The following is a 25,428-nucleotide window of genomic DNA, read 5'->3' as shown; positions in this document are numbered from 1 at the left end:
CTATGGGCCCTGCAGTCCCAGGGACCCTGTGGTGCTGTACAGTTAAGAGGCCTTCACACTGTGATTGTTAGGGGGTCTTCATACTTACGCAGCTTGCAGATTGCAAGGCCAACAAAAGGTGATATGCATGCTCTGTCAGTAACTGAGTATATGCATCACAACTGGCGCATGTATGCGGAACACAAGTTGCATAAGTGTGAAGGCCCCCTTAAATATTGGGGCATTGCATTTGTACCAGTTGTGCTCTGATAGTGAAAACAGACAGACAAGAGGTCACAGAAAGGTCAGCAGCAGCCAAACAAGGCTGGCTTCACGACTGACATGAAAAGCCCCTGCTGGGAGCTTCCTTTTGTGCCCTTTTCACAGTGACTTATGGCCATACTAGGTGTGAAACCCACTTCAGAATAAGGTGACCAGATTGTCCCACTTTTGGAGGGACATCTGGGGGCACCTGGCAAATTGTACTTATGTTGAAATTTAAAAATATATATTACAATACTATTTTTGTGTTCTATGTATTCTATGAAATTTTTTGTTGCTCCATATAGACCAAATTTTTGATCAAGAAACCCCCCCCCGGTCAATGTTGTCCCGCTTTACCAGTGTTAAAATCTGGTCGCCTTACTTTGGAAGCAGATGGGGAGCTGGTGGCAGGAAACCAGCTCTCATTGTGGAAGGCCAGAGCCAGCAGCAGGCACCCCCCAGCCGTCCTCAGTGGGGGAGGGCCTTCCCAGTGAGAGCCAATCAGAGGCCTGCTGGTGCTTCCTGACAGGGTGCCAGCTCCTCTGAGAGTGCTTGAGGAGGAGGAGGGACCTTCCACCGAGGGCCAATCAGAGGGCAGGCACATCATTGGAAGGACCCTGCACATTTAATGTAGTATGATTAGTTTTTGAAAAAACAGCTAAAAAATGGGGAAACTGCCATGGAGTTTGGACGTCCTTGACGTCCCAGGAGCTAGCCAGGCACAACTAGTTTTTTCTTCAAAAACTTACAGCACCATTTTTCCCCCAAAGCCCCGCAGAGGAAAATTAAGTTCGGAGGGCAGTGAGAGCAGATTTGATTTGACCTTATGATCCTAAAAATATTGTGGGTGCCTTCCTTTTTAAGAATCTTCTACTATCCCATTCTGCTCCTTTTTGGCATCTTGCAAACAAATGTACAGTGAGGTCTGGTTCCACGTGGAAAAGAAAATGCTGGCTCTTTGCCAGGCTGCTCCTTCTACCCTCTTTAGTCAATGGCCCATTGCAAAGTCTGTGCTGAGAAACATCTGGGCAGATGGTGGGGGCGAAAGGCTTTGGTTGCTGCTGCTGAGCATGCTTGGCCGTAAGTGAGCATGGCCTGGCCAAAATCTGACCAGCAGGTGTCTTGCTCCTTTGGTTGCTGCATCAGACATCCCAAGCCCTCAGCAAAGGGCTATTCGGAGCTTGGGGAGGCAGCAGAGTCCATGTCCTCCATGTTGGGGTCTGGGGGTGAGACCGGCTGCCCTCCCTTCACACGCTTCCATTTCATCCGGCGGTTCTGAAACCACACTTTGACCTGTGTGAGAAGACAAAGAGACCGACACGGTAAGTCTGGAGTGCCCCTTCCCCCCCCCCCCGCAATCTCATGTGCAGGGAATTTTGCTCCCCCAAATAGCACTGTGGGGCTTTCCTTACATTTGCCCAGCAGCACCAAGGATCACCGCTTGTCTAGTCACGGGCCAAATTCCCACTACCACATGATGTTGGAACCAATACGGGGCCATCCCAGGCCTGGCCTGACTCAGGCCGCCATTTGCCCCAAGGCCACGCCCCAGGCGTCATCAGGGCTTATGTCAGGCCTAGGCTGCGTGGCTGTGGAAGAATCAGCCCATCCTGGCCTGGCTCCTCTCCACCTTTGTCTGAATATGGTGGCCCAGAAGAGACAAAATGCCCCAGGCGAATCCGCTGCCTGGGGCATTTTTTTAGGAACACAGTAATGCCATCTTCTTAAAAATATATATATTTAAGGCCCACATTGCCCATAGCTCAGCAGAACCTTGTCGCACTGGCTGAAAGGAGCACACATCCAGGGCAGATGGGGTGCAGTGAGCCAATATTCACCTGCGCCCCAACACAAAAACCAGGCGGTAGCACAGCACAATGGCTCCCATATGGCAAACATCAAACCAAGGACCTTTTGGTTCACAGCAAAACCTCTTCAGCATCATGTATTGTCTGAAGGAGAGAAGGCCCCAAGGGGTTCAGCAATGGACATAGCTTGGTCCCAGACAAGGAGATCTACCTGTCTCTCAGTCAAGTCCAGGTTCACTGCAATCTCATATCTCCGGAGCCTTGTCAGATAGTTGTGGTGTGCGAATTCAGCCTCCAACTCCCGCAGCTGCTCCTTGGTGAAAGCCGTGCGCTCTTTCCGTGCTTTGGAGCTGTTGGCCTCTGCTTTCGTGGTGCTTCCACTGTTGCCTGAGTTTCTTTCTACAAGAGAAGGAAGAGAACAAAAAGCATTCTAATACAAAACCCCAAGGAGAGAACGTTGCGATGTCCTCGTTGTTCCATAACAGACTTAAAAATAGGCAGGAAAGTTCCACAAGAACTGGCTGAATTGGATCTCACAGGCAGGTTTGGCACTCTCAGAATAGAACGCACTACGATATGGAGGTGGAAGAGTCTGTGTAGAAAACAATTGTCTCTTACGGGTTTAAGTACATTGTTAATCTTATTTTTTATTTATTTATGCCTTGCCTTTCTCCCCAATGAGGACCCAGTGTCTTATGTCCTGCTTTTCCTCTCCTGTTTTATCCTCCCAACAACCCTGTGTTGAAGGTTGGAGTGAGAATGATTAACCCAGAGTCACCCAGCGAGTTTCCAAGGCCATCTGCACATACTTGAAGGGCTGTTCTATAGAGTAGCGATCCCCAACCTGTGGGCTGTGGACCACATGTGGTCCTTTGACTAATTGGAGGTGGGCCCCGAAGGATGCCTTCTTCCCCCCCCCGACCCTTTACTTCATCCCCCCCAGCCCTTTACACTTCATTGTTGTGGCGTGTCTGTATCTTATTTTGAAGGGATGTTTAAACATTACCATAGCGATCAGAGAGCGCTAGGGCAGTGGTTGAGAGTAGAGGAGTAAACTAACCCCCCCCCCCACCAGGCCTCAGTAAAAGGCATTGAGTGGTCCCCGGTGAGTGGTCCCCGGCGTTGAGTGGTCCCCGGTGATAAAAAGGTTGGGGACTACTGCTATAGAGGATGGAGCAGAGTTGTTTTCTGTTGCCCCAGAAAGTTGGACCAGAACCAGTGGGTTGAAATTAATTCAAAAGAATTTTTGGCTAAACATCTGGAAGAAGTTCCTGGCACTTAGATTGGAGTCCATAAAGCGCAACAGCCTGTTGGACTTCCCCAAGCTGTTAATTGAATTCAGAGACAAATTGCAATATATATAGAAACACAAATAAAAAACCACAGAAGATTCACACAACAAAGGTTAATATTTTGTCATAATTTTGTTATAATGGTTTCAATACTTTTGTCACAGATTTCTGGTGCCAAGGAAGTAAACTTTGCTACTGTTTCCTCTGTCTTCTACTTCATCTCTGGAAAAAAGATGGCAATGAACAGAGAGAATGGGGAAAGTAACATATTCCCCTACTTTGGTACCTTTGTATCTTTGCACACTGTGTGGACAGAAAACTGCACAGTTTTTACAGGCCATAGCCACACCAGATATTGGATTAAATGTACAAATGTAAATGTAAAAATAAAGTTAAAAAAATTAATTGCCTTGGAAACACAGAAGCTTTATGCAGTATCCCTGATCCTTCACATTTCCCAGTTAAGGGAACTGCTGTTCAAACATCTATATTTACTAAACTATTTATTATACAGGTTTTTAACTGTCAAAATGTTGTAAGCCACCGTGAGACCACTCAAAGAGTGGGGGCCTATCTTTAACACTTTTTGCTCCATTTAATATTTTGGAAACAGCCTCCGGGGTGGAGACTGTCCGGGGCCCTGTCCGTCCTGCAGGCCCTGTCTGTCCTGTGCACCTTCTGATTGGCCAGCCACCCTCAGGCCTGGCCTCCACAAACCCAACGAAGCCTGTGTCCGCCATTTGGCCACTGAACATCGCCGGGGAAGGAAGTCAGTGTCGGGCCCCAGTCTCGGGGTGGGTGGTTGAGAGGCCTGCCTGCCGCCACCCAGGTGGCCCTCAGAGAAGAAGAGTTGGTTCTTATATGGAACTTTTCTCTACATGAAGGAGTCTCAAAGCGGCTTCCAATCGCCTTCCCTTTCCTCTTCCTGTGAGGGAAGGGAGGCTGAGAGGGCCTTGATATTACTGAAGAAGGGTTGGTTCTTATATGCTGCCTTTCTTTACCCAAAGGAGTCTCCAAGTGGCTTACAATCACCTTCCCTTTCCTCTTCCCGCAACAGATACCCTGTAAGGGAGGTGAAGCTGAGAGAGCCCTGATATTACTGAAGAAGAGGAATAGTTGGTTCTTATATCAGTGCTGTGGTGAGCCCAAGGCCACCCATCTGGCTGCATGTGGAGAAGCGGGGAATCAAACCTGGTTTACCAGATTAGAAATCAATGCTCCTAATCACTACACCAAGCTGGGTCACAAGGCTTGCCTCCAGCGCGCCTGGCCTTCTGCACTCAGTGGGGTGGGGGAGGTATCTGCCTGCCTTGAGAGGCTTGCCTTCCATGACTGGCCTTCTGCACTTGCTGGGGAGGGGGAGGCGAGGGGATTCCTGGTCTGCCAGAGCCAAGCCTCGAGAGCACACACACTTCAGCACACCCGGCCTTCTGTGTGCTGGGGTGGTCCGCACCTCGTGGAGCCGGCCTCTCCACCCGCATGCTGCCTCCCCCCCAAACCACCCACTACCCCACTAGCACCCGCTGCATTGACAGCTGCAGCGGGCTTTTTGACTAGAACGTTTATATATAAATAAACAAATAAATAAACAAACAAACAAATAAATAACAAAGATGATCTCACAAGAGAAATTTTACTTATAAAAATAGAAGCACAGCTTACATGATGCATTCATGTGGGCACATTTAAGCTATTGTGAATAGATTTGAACCTTCAGAAAGGTTAACTTGCTACAGCTCCATGTCCAGAGAGGAGGAAGAGAAGAAGCGAGGTCCTATATAGAAGATGGAGCAGAAGGCAAGCAGGGGCCAAAGAGACTTAGCATCTAACCTGTGAGTGGGGACAACTTCCAAGTGTACCCAGAGTACCTTTGTACTTTAGCACACTGTGTGGGCAGAAAAGTGCACATATTGTATGACCCAGGACTTTCACACACACTGAATACTGCACTTTCAATCCAGTTTCCATGCACTTTGCAACTGGATTTTACTGTGCAAGACAGCAAAGTCCACTCACAAAAGATTGCTGCATTCTGTTAAAAGTGGACTGAAAGTGTGTTATTCCCCAAGGGATCACCACCATTTTCCTTGCCTGTGTCCCCTGCAGTCACCATCCTGTTCCGGCACCACCAGAGGGCTTTTAAAAAATAAATCAGTCATTAACAAGTAAATTAGCAAATTTAAGCCCTTTCAATGTATCAGTTACCAATGTAATTGATATATTGAGCAATGTGATTGACACCACTATAATCCTTTGCTGATATGTCATTTTTCCATTTAAAGGGGGAGGGGGAGGCAATGGCAGCCTAGCAAGGAAAGTGCAGGATATGCTAACATGTGGCCTGCAATATACAGAATTGTTCCCATGTAGAAATTAGAGAGCCAGTTTCGTGCGCTGGTTAACAGCAGCAGCCTTTAATCTGGAGAACCGGGTTTGATTCCCCACTCCTCTTCCACATGCAGCCACCTGGGTGACCTTGGGCAAGTCTCAGCTCTCTCAGAGCTCTCTCAGCCCCACTTACCTCACAGCGTGTCTGTTGCAGTAAGAGGAAGATTATAAGCCAATCCGAGACTCCTTCAGGTAGTAAAAAGCAGGGTACAACAAAATAGCTCTTCTCTACTGATGCAGCTCTAGAACCCCCCCACACACACACACACACACACACAATTTCTCTTTGTAACCCCCCTCTCCCTTTTCTTTAGTTAGTCTTCTCTCACTTCGCACCAGGATGGGAAGCCCGGTCAAACACGTGGGTGATCGCAAGGCCTCCAGTGGGGGGCCTGATCCCCAATGAGTGGTCCCTGAATCCTGATGCCCAAAATCAGCTCCCCTGGAAAACCAGCTGCTTTGGAGGATGGGTTGTTTGGCATTCTCCCCTGCCAAGCTCTTCCCAGGCTCTACCCTCAAATCTCTAGGGACTCCCCAACTGGGAACAGGCAACCCTATATCAGGAATGTGGCTTGTGAGGAGAAGGGGCACACACATATGCTCTTGTCCCCATCTGAAATAGCCCAGGGGTGCTATCTGTCCCTCAGACTTATACAGGCGAGGCAGACATGGGTTTTCCCAATGGGGTGCTCCCCTGGGGCCACTTCGCGTTCTCACATGTTTGAGAAGGGAGGCCCAGCTAGAGTTGCCAGCTCTTGGTTCGGAAATACTTGAAGACTGTGAAGAAGATATGGTTTTTTGCACTTTGCTTTTTACTACCCAAAGGAATCTCAAAAAGGCTTATAATCACCTTCCTTTCCTCTCCAAATCCTGTGAGGTAAGTGAGGCTGAGAGAGCTCTAGGAGAACTGTGACTGGCCCAAGGTCACCCAGTAGGCTTCATGTGTCTCAAAGTGGCTTACAATCACCTTCCTTTCCTCTTCCCTCTTCCTCTTGCAAAATAGGTAAGGCTGAAAGAATGAGAACTGTGACTAGCCCAAGGTCACCCAGCTGGTTGTACGTAGAGGAGTGGGTTCTCCAGCTTAGAGGCAGCCGCTCTTAACCACTACATCAAGTTGGTTCTTTTGGGGGAATGGGTGGGATGCAGGGTAGTGGGGATCTAAGTGAAGTCCACCCTCCAAAGCAGCCATTTTCTCCAGGGGAACTGGCCTCTTTAGTCTGGAGATGAGGTATAATTCCAGGAGATCCCCAAGTCCCACCTGGAGCTTGGCATCCCTAGGCCTTGCATAGGCAACAGAGTCTGACTCAAATGAAGCTCCGGTCACAGGAGGAGGCCTTGTGCCAACTATATAAGTTTCCAGGTAGGTCCTGGAGGTCTGCCAGAATTACAGTTGATCTTCAGACAACAAAGATCCCATTGAGGGTAGACTCTGGCATTGAACCCCACTGAGATTCCTTCCTTTCCCAAATAGCTCAGCCTTCCTCAGCTTCCACCTCCACATCTCCAAGAGTTTCCCAGACTGGAGCTGGCTGCCATGCTATCTTAGCCAAATGCAGGGCTGAGATTTCTGTCTAAACCAAGCACAAATGTTTGGGACGTAATTCAGGGGGCTGTTGGCAGTGTTCTCCTGGACTGTGATTCAAGCTTGGCTTAAGCTATCCAAATGTTCCCACTATCTAGCCTTCAGATCATCCAAAAAGACTACTTAGGTTGGATTCCAAGAGGAAGACTGTTTTGCTTTGGTGCAGAAGCCTTAGGGAAGAAAGCCAGACCATGGCTGCTAAGGTCTTCCATGGGAGGAGGAGGAGGAAATCTATTGCCTCAGAGGAAAACAGCCCTCAGATCCTCCCACCACCACTTTGAGGGAGATACGCGCTACCTTTTCTCTTGTTTGAAAAGACTGATTGGAGGAGAGGACCAGTTTGCACAGCCAATGAAATAACAGCCGTTCAACAGAGAAAGACAACTTCAATTGCACAGACCATGAGAAACTTGCCAGGCCCAAAAGGAGGGGTAGAGGGTTGCCAGCTCTGGGTTGGGAGACACCTTGAGATTGGGAGAGTGGAGTCTCCAGAGGGCACGGATGGGGCAGGGAGGGACCTCAGGTTTAATGCCATGGAATGCTGGAATATGCAAGAGCTTCAGTGTGCATAATTGAGTGGAATATAATGGGTAACCTGCAGCAGGTATATTTAGCATAGAGAGCCAGCTTGGTGTAGTGGTTAGGAGTGTGGACTTCTAATCTTGTGAGCCAGGTTTGATTCCCAGCTCCTCCACATGCAGCCAGCTGGGTGGCCTTGGGCTCGCCACAGCACAGATAAAGGGAGCAGTAATCTCTTAGCCCCACCTCCCTCACAGGGTGTCTATTGTGGGGAGAGGAAAGGAAGGGGACTGGAAGCCGCTTTGAGACTCCTTTGGGTAGAGAAAAGCAGCATATAAGAACCAAGTCTTCCTCTTCTTCAGTAATCACAGGGCTCTCTCAGCCTCACCCCCCTCACAGGGTGACTGTTGTGGGGAGAGGACCCGCTTTGAGACTCCTTCGGGTAGAGAAAAGTGGCATATAAGAACCGACTCTTCTACTTCTTGTAGATTGGATAGTAACTTCCTGGTAATTTTCAAATGATTTCCTCCAGTGTCCTGATTGGCTCAGCAGGAGACTTCCTGCTTTTAAGTGCACACTTTCTCCTTCTGAACAATTGTGTGGTGCAGTTAAGGTTTCCAGCTTGTGATGGAGCCGGGAGTGCGTGAGATTTGGGCTAGGGAGGGAACTCAGTAGTGTATAAACTATGACAAACCCCCTCCAAGGCATCCATTTTCCATGTGTGGTGATATGGTTAAGAGTGGCAGATTCTAATCTGGAGAGCCACGTTTGATTCCCCACTCCTCTTCCACATGAGGCCAGTTCTCCCTAGGCTCCACCCCCAAATCTCCAGGAAGTTTCCAACCTGGAGATAGCAAGCCTACCCCCCCCCCCCCCACATACACACACACACACTCAGTGGCTAGGAAGGATCTGGCAACCCTAGTAGTGCACGAAAGCTGCCACCCTTGGGGCATTTACTACTGAATAAGCCCCATTGAGCTCAACAAGCAGATTTAGGGCTGGTCTTAAACCTTTCTCTCTTTCGCCCATTTCTCCTTCGCCTCAGACAGGCTCCCCCACCCATCCACTTTCCTCTTACCGTACTTTTTAAAATCCGGCCTTTTGAAAAATTCGGAAGCACTCGAAAGTTGGCTTACTGTGCTGTGTTATTTTGGTTGGTTGTAATTTTAAATTTCTCTCATGCGCATACTGAAAGCAAAGCTCTTTTTGTTTCCAGGAACAGAGCCGGGCTTTTAAAGTTTTTCTGCTGACTTTTATGCTGCCAAACAACACGTGTATTTATGGTACAGCAGTAACGTCAATTTGCCATCTGCTTATGAGATAGTAGCCTTCTTAAAGCAAATATAAAACCAGACAAAATGTACGAAGTACTCAGTTTATAAATATGTTTTTAAGGAAGCTTATATCTATGGCTAGAATATTATTTGTTTGTTTATTTGTTTACTTATATCCCACCCCTCTCCCCCGTAGGAACCCAATGTGGCTCATGTTATTCTTCTCCCCTTTATTTTATCCTCATAACAACCCTGTGAGGTAGATTTAGGCTGGGAGATCCAACCTTACTCTGACAGTCTAACCACCACACCACACTGGAATTTTGCTGGAAGAAGGTCAGAGTTGCTCCACTCCCATTGAAGTCAAGGGGTTTAAGACGAGAGTCATTCTATATAGGACAACACTTTCAGAAAGAGCTTGCCCTCCCTGGACTTTTTCTGACATGTCGAGCCAGTCATATGCTTATTTACTTGGAAATAAACTGAGTCCAGTAGGTTTAACAGTCTGCAGTGTTTTATTAACAAAGCTTATTACTATCTTTGACACTTTGTCCGGGTCCTGTGCATGTCTGGATTGGCCCGGCACCATTGGCATCTGCCCCCAACAGCCCAATCAGGCTGCATCTCCTGCCCAATCAGGCTGTGTCTCCCGCCTCTAACCGTCACGTCCCACAACTCTGCTCACTTTGCTTCAGACCACTGACGGAGCTGGCAGGTGGCTGATGAGTGTGCTCCTCCCCCCTCCCTTCAGGCCTGCTGTGAAGGAAGCTTCTGACAACCCCTGACTGGGGGGCATTTCCAAGAGCAACGCAGAGGAGTCTTTGAGTGTACTTGTGCTTTCCTTTTGAGGGTGGGGGGAGCTTTCCCCTTCTGCCAAACAGTTGGCTGATAGAAAAGCCCCTTCTCATTTAAAATACTGTTCTGGCCGGCCTAGCTGCTGGAGGGAAGAGGCAGACAAGCAACTTTCTGTAAATTTGAGGCCTACCACAGAGGGTTATTGTGCAGATTAAACTGGATGCTGTTGCAGAGGTTCTTTTGCCTCCTGTTTCAACTTCACAACAACCTCTGTCGGAGGCCTTAAATGTTTATTCTCCACAACAACCCTGTCCAAACTCCAAAGCAGCCCTTTCTGCCTGGGGAGCTGATCTTTATGGTCTGCCGATGAGCTTTAATTCCAGGAGTTCTCCAGGCCCCATCTAGAAGTTGGCTACCCTTGAGTTGGAAATTTTCCTGGAGGTTTGGAGGTGGAACTTCAAAATGGTACAATGCCTCCAAAGTAGCCATTTTTGCCTGCTGAGCTGATCATTATAATTATAATCTAACAACAACAACAAGGGATGAGCAGCGATCTAGAGACAATGGTAGAGGTTTGCAGACTGAGGGGGTGGAGTGGCGCAAGTGTGTCCTTCCTGGGATTTGGGCTTCAAACAGCCCTTACCAGCAACTGTTTGTATTTTGGGGCACAGACAGACAGACAGACCAGCATCCATCTTGTGAGTTTTGAAAGTGCAGGAAGATCTAAATAAAGAATATTTACAGCCTGAAACTGCAAATAGTGAACAAGTAAATGGCTGGAGAGACATGGGAACTGAAGTGACTTTTCTCAAGCTTGGCCTGGTAAATAAAAAACAGTATTTGCCAGGAAGGTCCTGTGAAATCAAATTTCAATTGGAGTTAGCTTTACCGGAAAATAGACAGTGAGACTTTTGGGAAAACTAGGTGATCCATTTTTATTAGGTAACAACTTGGCCTTGCAGACAATAAAAGGGACTGCGGTTGCCAGCAGTAGGCCTCAGGCTTCAGAAGGGCAGACATCACCAGCTAAGCAACCGACTGTGCTAGCCAAGGGGTGTCTGGGGCCCTTTGTATTCCTTTTGAAGGGATGCTTGTGAGGGGAAAGAACTTTCCCTTCAGCCTAACTTCCTGGAGATGAGCTATACTTCCAGGGGATTCTCAGACCCTTCCTGGAGGCTGGCATCCCTAAACCTCAGTGGGATACAATGCTACAGAGTCACCCCTCCAGAGCAGCCATTTTTTCCTGCAGAGCTGATCTTTATAGTATGGAGATGAGCAGCAATTCCAGGACATCTTCAGGACCCACCTGGAGGATGGCTGTCCTTAGTCTGAACATATTCCTTGAAGTCTGGAAGTGGGGCCTAAAAAGTGGGTAATGCCCCCACAGCCACCTAGCACCCCCTGACCTATTTCAGGTCAAGAAAACATTGAAGAGAGGAGGTAAGGTTGCCAGATTGGTGTAGGCTCATTTTCTGGAATTCCACACTACCTAGGTGTGCATAAACCTGACTAGGGTCAAGACTGCTATGTACAGAGAGACCTCCTCTTATGGTTGCCAGCTTCAAAGTGAGGCACTAAACCTACACCAAACCAGGAGCTAGCGCTCTCTCTACCCCACCTCCCTCACGGGGAGTCTGTTATGGGGAGAGAAAGGAAAGGCTTGGAAACTGCTTTGAGACACCTGAGGCCTGATGGGTGATTGTCAGCCATCCCCAGTTCTCTCAGACCTCTCACAGCACCACATCCCTCACAAGATTGTTAATTTTGGGGAGATGAAGGGAAAAGGTGTTTGTAAACCACTGTCAGACTCCTTTGGGTAGTAAACAGCAGGGTACAAAAATCTAGCTCTTCTAGGGGGCAATAGTGAAAGAAGCATGTGGGCACATAACATATCAACATGGAGACAGAAGGAGCAGGGCAGACACCTGTGTAATATGACTACCACATGTGGATTATGGCAGGGGGACATTTAGGTGTCTGTGGCCTAATTCACACAAGAAGGGAAATGAGGTTGAACACAGAATGAGGAGGAATTGGTTGCCATGTAATCTCCCCCTAAGAAGAGTCTCCAGACTGATTTCCCCTTCACATATCTGAAGACATGGCTCTTGAAAACTCATCTGTAACCACTATGCCACAATTCCCAAAGGTCAGTCCTCTCCCACACTCAATGAACATTCCACACCACAGGTTCTTGACACCCATCTCTCCACACCCACACCCTCATTTGTCACCATGCCACCACAACCCCCCACACAACACACATATTCAACCCCATGCCCTTACAAACTGGACAACCTCTCCCCTTCCTCTTCCCAATGCCAAACTCTCTCTATCTTAATCACTCTCTTCCTTTCTACCTCCCACTCTGCTATTTTCCCCCTCCCTCCCCTTGCTAGTGCCTGCTGTATCAGCTACAACGGGCTTTAATTCTAGTTATGTGGATAAAAATTAGTACAAAACTGAGAGAGAAGGATCACTAGGAGAGAAGCCTGACTCCTACTATGGGAGGTATCGTGGCTCATAGGGATGCCAATCTGCAGGTAGGACCTGGGGATCCCCTGAAATTATAGCTCATCTCCAGGCAAAAGAGATCAGTTCCCCTGGAGAAAATGACTGCTTTGGAGGGTGACCTCCATAGCATCATACTCCACTGAGGTCCCTCCCTGCCCCTAATCCCACCCACTCCCGGCTCACACCCAAAGTCTCCAAGTACTTCCCAACCCAGAGCCGGCAACCCTATCATGGCATGCAGAAGATCCCATGTTCAGTCCCTGGTGTCCCCATGTGAAAGGACTAGGCAGGAAGTGCTGTGATAAACCTCTGCTTGAGATGGCAGAGAGCAGCTGCCAGTCTCAGTAGGCAATACTGACACTGGTGGACGAGGCTCTGATTCAACATGAGGCAGCTTCATGTCTGTGGTTGGAAGGCTGGTTGTGGATTGGAAGGATCCATGGTGCCCACAGCATTTTTTCCTTCAGCAAATCAAGCATGATAGCCCACAAACTGCTGAGTCAAGGTAACAGACTCTTCTTAGGTTCACTTATGTGCTCTCTGTTAAGAAACTGGCTTCCATGCTTGGGTAGTCTTAATGTGCAAAGGGCAAGGATGGGGACAAAAACAGGGTTAATTTGCTCAGGCCGTGCTCACCATTTGCTACCCTCTGCCCTACAAGCAAGCCCCACTGGGCACCAGCTACCACAGCAAACCAGCATTGCAAATTTCAAACGTGGCCTGGTATCGGGTATGCCCCTGGTCCATCCTGCCTGCTCCCTGGCTCTTTCTGCCTTTTGCAAGTATAGCTGTTTTGGTAAAAAGGTGAATACCTAAAAAACTGGAAACAAGAATAATAACACATTTGTTTTAATCATGAGAGCTGTATATACAATAAACTACTGCCTAAGTTAATATTTCACTTACTATTTAAAAATACAAAATTAAAGTGCATCATGCATGACCATTTTTTACAGTTGCACTTTTCCTGCTTTCATTGACTTTAGCATGAAGCAAAATGAATATGTTTTTATTTGCAAAGTCTACTTCCCACCAAAGGACCAGGAACACAGACACGAGCACTTCACAATGATGACTTGAACAATCATAAATGTTGCTATTTCCAGCGTTGTCTGATGCCACAAGGCAACCAAGCACAATTATGAAAGTACAGGGGGTGCAATTTAATATTCTTGCCTTGAGGGCAAAATGAGCTAGTTCCAGGACTTGGAAGCCATGAGAGCAAAACAGGGAATTGCCCCCATGTAGAAGCAGCAATGTTTGTTATATCTGACAAGGATACAGATTTGAAGATTCTCAACCACTCCTAATAAAATTTGCCATGCTGAAAAAGATCCAGGTATTAATTTCTGTTATAATTTGCCAAAACTCGACTACAGAACCTATTTACATCACCCTGGCACAAGTGAAACAGAAAAGAATGCCTCTGAACATCAACAGAGTATCTCCTAATCACGGAGTGACTATAGCTCATCTCCACACATCTGGAGTTACAATAGAGCTTCCACACACAAGAGTAGTTGTCAGATGGACTTGAGACAGTTAAAGTGCCTGGAAGAGATGATTTCGCCTTAAAGGTTAGGGGTGGTGATGGAACAGCCACTTTTTCTTTCTTGTTCTGCTGTCCTTTGCCTGCCCCACTCTGATTCCTCCCTTAGGAACCAGGACCCAGAGGTGGAAGGTAGCAATGGAACTGATGCAGGAATCGACCAAGAGATGCTGACATATTGACAGTTAAGGGAAATTCAGCGTCTGTGGTTTGCAACCTGCCAACCCTGTATGGATCCATCATGGACCGGAGACCACTGCAACTATGAATGGTGTCAGTGATGCCCTTATTTTAACTAACTCAAAACTCCAGCCTCCCTTACTTGCTCTTCTTTGCTTGAAGGAAAAATATTTGCAAGCTAGTTGCAATTTTCACGGTGTACGTGATGTGGAATGCCATCTGAGATGCCAAAGACGCTCACTCTAAAGCAAGCATGGCAGCTCTCGCTTTTCACTGCCCAAAAGGGCCTCAAAGTGGATGACAATCGCCTTCCCTTCCTCTCCCCACCACAGACACCCTGTGAGGGGGGTGAGTCTGAGAGAGCTCTGACAGGCCTGCTCAATCAGAACAGCACATTCAGGGCTGTGATAAGCCCAAGGTCAACCGGCTGGCTGCATGTGGAGGAGGAGTGAGGAATCAAACCAGATTAGAAGCTGCACACTCAATCACTACACCATGCTGACTCACCTGCATTTCTACAATTCTTGATTCTGGTGGACTCTCTTATAACTGCGGTTCCCAGAATCCATGACTTTAAAATGCATTTCAAATTTTCAGATTTTGTTTTGTTTTATTTATACCCTGCCCTTCTCCCCAGTGGGGACCCAAAGCATCTGGCATTGTCCTCCTAACCTGCATTTTAACTTCACAACAATCTTGTGAGGTAGGCTAGGTGGAGAGGGTATGACTGGGCCAAGATCAGCTAGCCAGGTCCCATGGAAGAGTGGAGATTCAAACCAGAACTTCTGAGATCCTAGTCCAACACTTTACCTCTACACCGCTCGCTTCAGCCACCCTGTTCGCCCCCAAAACAATGCGTCTGAGAGCTCTGTTCAGCTCCACCTACCTGAGTTGCCCTTTCTCCTCCTGCAGGATTTCTTCTCTGCTTCCCTGGAGGTATTCCTCACCAGGCTGTAATCTTCACCTGTGCCCAAAGCAGAATCCACCAAGTGCGGGCTGCCATTCTCCGGCTCTCCCGACCCCAGTGCCAATTCAACAGGGAGCCTCCGCCTGCCCTCAGATGCAGTGATATGCCAGGTGGGATGCTGAAAAGAGGAGTGATGCTCACCAAAAGCTCGCTCATCCCGGGGAAGGCTTTGCGGGGCAGCAGCCAGACAGGAGGTGGAAAAGTCCACATAAGCACCAAAGTCTGCCTTAGGGTGGAAGGAAAAGGGGGCTTGTGGGTAGTGGTGTGGCCCAATGGGTGTCCCAGCCTCCGGGTGGGGATTCCGCAGGCATTCCCAGAATGCGGTGCTCGTGGAGTGAGCGTTTCTCATATAGCTACTGGCAGGTGGATCCATCTATCCTAGGAGAGTCTTCCAGTCAAGGTGGTCGCCCAGGAAATCTTCGGGTAAAGTTTTGAAGAAGTTCCTTCTCCAAAGGGCTTGCTGCTGGTTCTCTGTCATAGGCTTGCTGGTAGATGGACCAGGCAGATTCTCCATAAACTTCAGTGGAGGCAATTCACATCTGTTGCTATTGAAGCCTGAAACTTTCTGGCTGTGAAGCCCTGAAGTCCCAAAAAACCACTTTTTGCGATCTTTCGCTGGAGTGTGAGTGACAAGCAGAGGAAGAGAAATGTGAGAGAGCAGCGGGAAAGGAGGGCTTAACCTGCACGCACAGCCCCACCGACCGGAGCCAAACATGCAACAATTAATCACTCGAAACCTTAGAGGCACATCTAATGGGAACTGCAGATGGAAGCTTTTAAAGAAACATTGTCTGTACTTTTTTTTAAAAGGGGGGGGAGAGAGACACGTACATGTGCATGCACACACACACACACACACACAAAAGGCACAGGGTTTAAGGTTTCCTTCTCACACTCTGAAGTTATTTTTATTGTGCAGTAAAAAAAAAAAAGCCCCAAGTTTTTGGATTTAGAAAAAAGGAAATTCTGCCCCAGATCCAAAAGCCAGCCAAAGGGGCTTCAGAGGGGAGAAGGTAAGAGCGTGTGGGTGTCAGTGGTGAGGAACTAGAGATATTTAAAATGTAGTCTCTCTTGGAAGCCTGAAGTTTATGCAGAAAGTGAAAAAGAACCACTGCAAAAGGATCAAAAAGAAATCTGAGTTGTTCCATAAACCAGTAATGTCTCTTAAGTGCCACAGAATATAGAGACTTCTGGTTAAAGGGGTTTGTTTCCTGGTGGGTGGATCTTTATGACCAGGGGGACTTGAAGAGTTGTGTTTGTTTTTTAAATTTATTTTCCAGAGACGCTTCAGAATGCTGCATCTTCCATGCAGGCTTCATGACAGCAATAGACAGAGATTTCACTTTTCAGGGAAAACTTGTTAGACTTTTCTGCCTCAGTCCACTGACCAGGGAAGGATGAGTACCTTTGATTCCAAAGGACTGGGAACAATAAGCTAGGGTGTGAAAATGTGGGAAATCAGATTAGACAGACACAAACAGGATACACAGTAATTAGAATATTGCTGGGGAAGCCTGTGTAGGCTAAACAATGAGATATATTAAATTAGCACTCTTTAAGCTCATTCCACACACATTGGATAATGGACTTTCAAAGTACTTTTGAAGCTGGATTTTCCTGTGCAAATGTAACAGAAGTGACCACTATTCTTTAATCTCCTGTGTATTTCATAGCAGCAGGGCCCTGCTGACAGTTTACAGGAAATCAGATTCGATCAAGCTTTCTTGTAGAATCCTAGAGTTGGAAGGGGCCATACAGGCCATCTACTCCAACCCGCTGCTCAATGCAGGATCAGCCCTGTGGGGGGCATTAGGAGACAAGTGGTCCCTCAGATAAGTGGGGCCCAGGTCATATATGGCATTTTCTGGCAGGGGCTCATGGGAATTGTAGTCCATGAACATCTGGAGAACCACAGGTTGACTACCCCTGGTCTATAGGGTTGCCAGCCCCTCCCCCCCCCGGGTTACTGGTGGGGGATGGGGAGTAGGATTACCAGATACAAATTCAGAAACTCCGAGAGATTTGGAGATGGGGCCTGGGGAAAGCAGGGACTTCAGTGGGGTACAATGCCCTAAGAATTCACCCTCCAAAGCATCCATTCGCATGAAGATGAACTGTAATTCCAGAGATTCCCAGTAGGCTGACATCCGTAGCTGTCTGTATTTAGGGATGCCAGTCCCCTGGTATGGCTCATCTTCAGGCTCAAGAGATCAGTTCCCCTGGAGCAAAGGGCTGCTTTGGTGGAAGGACTGAGGTGCCCTGCCCCAAATCCCACCCAGTCCCTGCTCCACCCCCAAAGTCTTCAGGTATTTCCCAACCCAGAGCTGACAACCCGATCTGTATTATAGTTCTCCAAAATATATTTAAGGCTCAAGCAAACACCCACCCATTGCTCCCATGAGAAACCGAAAGTTGTTTGGCCATGCTGCACTTGTGGCCTTCTGGGTCCCGCGCCCTTCCCTCAGGGTGGTCTGTGGGGTGTCTAATATATTTCTCCATTGTAGCTCCCACTTCATGAAATGCCAGACTCACTGGGAACAGAAGATTTTAGGAGGCTCTGTAAGGGCATTTTATTTGTGAGGATTTTAACCGGTTTCAGTAGCAGGCACATTCTTGGGGAGGGGGCTGAGTGCGCGTTTCATTGTATTTTATTTATTTTTATTCTTTGAATGTTAAACAGTATTGAGCTACAAGGGAAAAATAGGATATAAATCGCATAATAAATAAATCAAACCCATTCATTCTCTTTGGACTAATGATGTCCACAGCAGCCAGTTTGAATTAACCACACATGGTGAAATGTTATATATGTTTACTCAGAATTAACCAGTAGAGCTACACCCTGATCTGTTTGTCCATCCTAAAAATATGACATATAAAACTAGTAAATCTGGGCTTCAGTTCTGACCCATAACACACTGCATGGTGTGGTTTACCAGATGCCACAGGGCCTTCATATCCTGACCTGATTCCGGGACACACACCCTTTTTTATTTTTAATTAATTTATTTTATTTTAATTAACATGGGCTACCCTAATCTGTGATTTTTCTCATTTGTTCCTCTTTGGAAGCAAAATCTTATTCCTAGAGGGAGGGATCCTGATCTGACACGTGCCCTGCACTCTACGCTTCATAGGCCTGAGGACCAGTAAGAGTTTGGGTTGCAAGCCCAGAATAACAAAAAAATTAGTCCAATAGCAAGATTTTTGTTGGTCTTAAAGGTCCTATTGCACTCAATTTTTGTTGTGCTACTTCAGACCTTCACGGTTACCAACTTGAAGCCCAGAATAGTTGAGCAAAAGGGCTGTGTTTGCTCTCCCAGTGACCTCTGACCTCCATAACCCTCCACTTGAAGGGAAGGCGGGATCCTTCTGAGAAGGGATGAGCCAGCTTCAGCTGAACCTGGCAAGCTGTTTTTCTTCCCTGCTGAGATGCTCACACCAAATGGCTTGGATGATTTATGAGGCCAACCTCATTACACAAACATTGGCCAGAAAAGGAAGCCAGAGGAACCTGGGGCAAGACATGGCACAAACAAGGAACGATAAGGGAACAAAACATGCATAACATCTTCTCATTAGTCAGAAAACCAGTGCAGAAGGCCTTTGGGGAGGATCCTCCTCATGAAAAACCTTCCACAACCTCTGGCTGGTTTTTCATACAAGCCATGTTGGCAGCCACTTGGGGTGGCATAATAAGAGAAGCCTTGCTTGGGGCAAAGAAAGTTGGACCATGAAATCTTTCTCTCAAATCTCCTACCTCCTGCAGGGTAGCACTAAGCACACAGGGACATGAGAAGGGGGGCAGAGAGGACAGTGGGGGCAGGCAGAAATGGCAGCCACGGACCTGCCATTCCTGCTTATCACCAGGGCTCCCCATGGCCCTGAAACCCCCACATCCTTCACACTAGCATGGCTTGACAATGCAACAGCTAACAAGACTGTGTCACGTAGTGGTTAGAGTGCTGGCCTATGATCTGGGAGTCCCAGGTTCAAATCCCTACTCTGCCATGGAAGCTTGGACCACACACACACTTTTAGCCTAACCCTACCTTACAGGGTCATTGTGAGGATCAAATGGAGAAATGTAAGCCACCCGGGGTGCCCTACTAGGGAAAAAGGGAAGAGTGTAAATGAAGTGGGTGGATGGATGGGAGGAAGGGGGAAAAGGAGGCTGGTCTGCCCTTCCCCCCTCCAGGGATGACAACACTGGGAATGCAAATCCCTCTTGGAGCCAGATAAAAACAGGAGGATTTGAATCTAGTATAAACCCTGTGAATGGCACACAAACGATGCATGGCATGAGCAGTCGTGAAGAAATAATTAGGTAAACCTTTTTTCTCTGGGAGCAGCTCCCCTGGCCTTTTCGTGCCCTGCAGGGCCTTCCAGCGTTCTATAGGCTGCTTTGTTTTGTGTGGCCTTTGGTTGATATTATAAATTGGGGAGCTGGACTGTTGTTTTAACACTTTAAGGAATTTGTTGTTGATGTTTTAACTGGTTTTATTGTTCTATTTATTGCTTTTATATTTGTATGTAGTCTACTTGTAGTTATTGTATTTTAAATTTTATTTTTTATTTTATATATAAATTTTTGTGGGGAGAGGGTGCAGGGTACAAGACAGGCTTTCATGAAACCCTGGGGTTTCTTGACAGCCCTGTAAGGGTTTGTTTATTTATTATTCCATTTGTATCCCGCCACTCCCACATAGTGGCTCCTGGTGGGTAACAATGGTCCTTATAATAAAAACCCATAAAAGTACATAGTTCCATTAAAATCCAACACTACCCCCCTGGAAGTGGTCTAAAACTCCCTTCCATCTGCTCACGGTTTCAACGGTTACCCAGGGGTTGCCCAGCAGCCTGATGTTCCAGTTAACTCAGTTCAAGGAGGGGCCTAGATCTTGCTCAACCTGCTCCTGCCCAAAGGCCTGGCAGAAAAGCTCCGTTTTACAGGTCCTGCATTTTGCACCAGCTGCCATTTCCAGGTCAGAGACAAGGGCAGGCCCACTTAGAGCAAATTACAGAAGTTCAGTCTGGAGGTGACCATTGCATGGATGACTGGGTAAGTGTTAATTAATTTTTTAAATATGTTTTAAAAAATTGTTAAACATTTATCTGATGATATGACCCTATCTGGTCTTGTCAGCCTGCCCACCCCTTCCCAAAATGGCCAATGATGGGCCTGAAGGGGGTGGGAAGGGGAGGGGCCCAAGGTGAGCCTGTACATAGCTATGCTTTTCATCCATATTCTGCACCATCGTTCCACTTCTGGGGTTTCTAGAAGCCTGAAGAATGTTTCACGGGTATCTCAAAGGTAAAAAAGTTGAGAAAGTCTGGTCTAAGTTGACCAAATAAAGAAAATAAAATGCCATGGTTATCACCGCCAAATAGGAGGTAGCTCAAGGGGGGCAGCCGTGTCAGTCTGACTGCTGCATTGGGAAAGAACAAGAGTCCAGAAGCACCTTAAAGACTAACAAAACCTGTGACAAGGGATGAGCTTTCGTGAATCACTGATCACATCTTCAGATACAGCTAGAATATGACCCTATTTGTCCTATATATTGGAAAGGGGAGGGATTTCAAATGCCAATGCCATTTAACCAGTGTAATATAGGGCAGTGGTCCCCAACCTGCGGGCTGCGGCCCGGTGCCGGGCTGCGAAGGCCATGGCGCCGGGCCGCGGCTCCCTCTCCCCGCCCCCCCGCAGTAAAAAAGTTCCCAGGCCACAAGCTTGCGGCCCGGGAAGCTTCTTACTGCGGGAGGGGGGGAGAGGGAATCAGGGCTGTGCCCGCACATTGCGCATGCACGGCCGGGCGCACATGCGCCACATGCGACCAAAATCGCACATGCATGGCACTTTCACGCATGCGCGAAAGTGCCGTGAATGCGCGATTTTGGCCACACGTGGCGCACGGCATGCACGGGCGGGCAGTTGCCCTGCTGGTCCCCAGCCTCAAAAAGGTTGGGGACCACTGATATAGGGGTTATGAACAGCAGACTCTAGTCTGGAGAACTGGGTTTGATTTTCCACCTCTCTTAGAACTCCCTCAGCTCTACCTCCTGTGGGATGAGGGATTCCCCAGGTTTGGAACCTCTCCTCCCATCTCAGGGCTCTCAGAATAAAAGGGGAAATTACCCCCCATCAAAAAACAAACAAACAAACAAACAAAAACACGAAACAGGCAAGAGGCTGGAAACACCTCACCCAGAGGTGATGCAGGCACACAGGTGACGTTGGGAGGCAACACTCAGTTTGGGGGCAAACTCTATAGTAAGGAATTAATCCTACCATAGAGGTTTATCCCTGATAAGTTAAACACAGCAAATATAGTCCATATTCCCTTCCTTTTACAAAAGCTCCTTTCTAATCATTTGGTGACAATATAGCCCTATTCATAATACTCAGAAGAAGAAGAAGAAGAAGAAGAAGAAGAAGAAGAAGAAGAAGAAGAAGAAGAAGAAGAAGAAGAGTTGGTTCCCATATTCTGCTTTTCTCTACCTGAAGGAGGCTCAAAGCGGCTTACAGTTACCTTCCCTTACTCTCCCCACAATAGACACCCTGTGAGGGAGGTGAGGCTGAGAGAGCGCTGATATCACTGCTCTGTCAGAACAGATTTCTCAGGAGCCCAAGGTCACCCAGCTGGCTGCATGTGGGGAAGTGCAGAATCAAACCTGGTTTACCAGATTAGAAGTCCGCACTCCTAACCACTACACCAAGCTGGCTCTACTTTAAATATATTGTGGGATGACAGCAAGGGACAAGGTACTCTGAATATGCTCAGAGATACTCTTGTAGTCCAGTGTCTTCCAGCCTTGACTCCAGATTCTGAACAAGCAGCCATTCCCTCCTCCACCCTAACCTCATGTTTCCTTCTAAGGTTAGAGGGCAGCTTACTTTTCCCACCCAACTCCAGGAATGGTTGACCCTTGGCCGGCCACCCCCTCCATCCTCTGCAGCTGTCCCAGTCATGCTTCTGCTCTGTAGGAGGGCAGGCCTTCCTTCTGGAAAACTTTGGATACAGAGCAGTGGCAGGGGGTGAAGAGCCCCTCTTACTCAGGCAAGGCCATTTGTCAAAGAGAGATGGTCACCTTTAACCTCCTTCGAGTCACCCCTCCCCTCCCCAACCCCTTCCCCAGCCAGGGGCAACAGGACAGCTGGAAGTAATTCTTGTGGTCAAGCGTGAAAGAGGGGAACCAGGCCAAATGTTCCCACAGCAGGAGTGCATGTCTGCAGCCTATGCGTGTGGGCATGGGAATTGAGGTGTGTAGAGAACAAAGCTTTTAAAGTTGATTTCTTTCTTTATTGCAAAAGCTGGGTTCAGATTAGCTGTGTAAGCTGATGAAGGGGTAACCAACCCCAAATGTCGTTTCTCCAACCTGGAGGCAAATTTGTAAAGTCCACCATATCCCCACACCTCCCCCCATCCCATCTCATATATACCAGCTTGTGAGTCAGCAAAGAAAAATATTTTATTTCTCAAATGACTCATGTTACCAGCCTCAAGGCTGGAGTTACAGTTATACAGAGATCCCATGGGGGGAATGGCAGCGTCAGGGGTAGAGTATAGAGTCTAGTAGGAGAAATGAAAGTCAAACACTTTTCAACATCTATATGCACCCTCTGGCCCAGCTGGTCTGGAGTTTGGGCTGGGTTGTCACCAATATGCAGGTGACACCCAGCTCTATCGCCTGATGTACGGCCACCTGGACTCCCCCCCCCCCCCCCCGAAACATTTGCAAGATGTTTGGAAGCCATAGCTGGATGTCTTGAGCAGAGTTGCCGAAATTTAACCCCTCTGAGACAGAAAGTCTGTGGATGGGTAGGAGGGGGCCAGAACAGGAAGTGCATCTTCCCACCTTGGCCAGGGTGAAGCTTAAGATCTCGCCCTTGGCCAGGTATCTGCGGGTGATTATTGATACCTCCTCATCAATGTAGACACAGTGTAGTCCTTCCCTTATCCTTGACCCAGAAATTGCAGCTGATACAGGGGCACCTTGGAGGGCTCATATCCAGACAGTGCTGAGGAAGCTGAATTGGTTGCTAGTTGCATCCTGAATCAAATTTGGCCTTCAAAGTCATTCACAGTCTGGGCCCCACATATCTGATGGACCAACTAGGCCTGGTTTAAGGATTTGAGGGGCCTGTAGCACCAGAGCCAGAGTGGGGTCCTTGTTAGTTGTTAGTTGATTCACATGCACAGAATCATAAAATCATAGAGTTGGAAGGGACCTCCTAGGTCATCTAGTCCAACCCCCGACACTTTGCAGGACTCTCACAACCCTACCGCTCATCCACTGTAACCTGCCACTCCCTTGAATCTTCACAGAATCAGCCTATAGAATCATAGAATTATAGAATCCCTGTCAGATGGCTATCCAGCCTCTGTTTAAAAATTTCCAAAGATTTCTTTTGAATTAATTGCTTTTGAATTGATTTCATCCCATTCATTCTGATCTGTCCCTCTGGGGCAAGAGAGAACATTTCTGCTCCATCCTCTATATGGCAGCCTTTTAAATACTTGAAGATGGTTATGAGATCCCCTCTCAGTCATCTCCTCTCTAGCTAAACAGACCAAGCTCCCCCAACCTTTCTTCATACATCTTGGTCTCCAAACCCCTCACCATCTTTGTTGCCCTCCTCTGGACACATTCCAGTTTGTCAACATCCCTCTTCAACTGGGGTGCCCAAAACTGGACTCCAAGTTCGGCCAAACCAGAGCAGAGTCAAGCGGTACCATCACCTCCTGTGATCTGGACACGATACTCCATTTGATACAGCCCAAAATCCCATTTGTCTTTTTAGCCTTGTTAGGTTTTATGATGGAATAGGCCGCCTGCTCAACTCATGCCAAACCTGTGGGCCCTGTTCCAGCCTTCCTCCCTCTTCCTTGGGTGGAGCCTATCTCTGTTGGGGACGCGGCAGACCTGCTCTGAGGCCCGCAGGGAAGCTGGGGAGTCGGTGGGTAGACGGGCGGGCAAGGGGGTCCCCATGCAGGAGGTCTGGGGGGTATGAGGGTCGCTGCCACGGCCCCCCCTTTCAAAGCCTGCTTATGAGCGGGCTTTGAAGCCTAGTAAAATATAAAAGGGTGAAAAAATGCATTCCTCCTTCTTACAGTCATAGAACTGGAAGGGACCTCCAGGGTCATCTAGTCCAACCCCCTGCACAATGCAGGAACTCACAACTACCTGCCCACCCACAGTGCCCCCAATTTCATGCACCCCCCCCCACAAAGACCAAAAATCTCCAGAATCCAGCCTGGCCTGGAGGAAATTCACCTACCATCCCACAGTGGTGATCAGCAATGCCCTGGGTATGCAAGGAAGGGCTACAAGAGGCAAACATTGGAACATCCCTTCTTGCCCACAATCTGCAAAGTTTCTCTACACTCCCTTGCAGAAGAGGGGGAGGGGTTCCCTCTGCCACTCTCAACCCAATCTCAACACCTGCCTCCTGCATTTCAGGAAGTGAAGCTCCTTGATGGCAGCTTCTCTAGCCTCCCACAATTTCACTTTTGGCCAGGCCAGGCCCTGTCCCTCTGTCTAGGGCAACCAGAGCTCTCTCTGGAGAAGGGATCATGCAGCCTTGCCCTTTGCAGGTTTCCAAGAGAGACTGGCCCCTCCCAGGAGGTAAAGGTAAAGGTATCTCCTGTGCAAGCACCGAGTCATGTCTGACCCTTGGGGTGACGCCCTCCAGCGTTTTCATGGCGGACTCAATACGGGGTGGTTTGCCAGTGCCTTCCCCAGTCATTACCGTTTACCCACCAGCATTTTACCGACCTCGGAAGGATGGAAGGCTGAGTCAACCTTGAGCCGGCTGCTGGGATTGAACTCCCAGCCTCATGTACAGACAGCTTCAGCTAGCATTTCTGCTGCTTTACCACTCTGCGCCACAGGAGGCTCTTTTTGCACTAGATCATCCCAAACTCACCATAAAGTCATCTGTCATATCACTAGCCACAGCCTACATCACAGAAACCACAGATCAACACCTTGATGGCAACATCACAGATCTTCAGGGTTTTTGCACTGAGCCACCCCAAATTCATCAAAAGTTTATGTATGATAAATCCACTTACGTCTTTAAGACCACCACGTCTACTCACATTAACTTGGCAGCAGGCACATCCAGGTCAATGTGCTTAGGGTGACGCTGCATCTTTCAACACACGCTCAAAGAAAACATTGAGTCCCATAGTACCATTAAGATGAACAAAATCTTATTCAAGATAGAATCTTTCATGTGTCTACACACTTTGTTAGATACAGGGGAGAAAGGATTCATTTTGAAATTTGCCATCAGATTTGCCCTAAAAA

At 47.9% G+C, this 25,428-nt stretch overlaps 1 protein-coding gene across 1 annotated transcript; it reads right to left on the bottom strand.

The window, feature by feature from the left end:
* Positions 1–956: 956 nt before the first annotated feature.
* Positions 957–15,735, bottom strand: MEOX1 (mesenchyme homeobox 1). The gene is made up of 3 exons (XM_077313995.1): positions 15,034–15,735; positions 2,263–2,450; positions 957–1,536 (listed from the first exon to the last, which is right to left on the bottom strand). Exons 1-3 carry the CDS (start codon positions 15,485–15,487, stop codon positions 1,414–1,416), a joined length of 765 nt encoding a protein of 254 aa, XP_077170110.1. The 5' UTR covers positions 15,488–15,735; the 3' UTR covers positions 957–1,413.
* Positions 15,736–25,428: the final 9,693 nt, after the last annotated feature.

Source organism: Paroedura picta, chromosome 16, assembly GCF_049243985.1.
Source record: "Paroedura picta isolate Pp20150507F chromosome 16, Ppicta_v3.0, whole genome shotgun sequence".
NCBI lineage: Eukaryota > Metazoa > Chordata > Lepidosauria > Squamata > Gekkonidae > Paroedura > Paroedura picta.
Note: the sequence above shows the minus strand (reverse complement) of the source record. Positions and strands in the feature narration are given on the sequence as shown.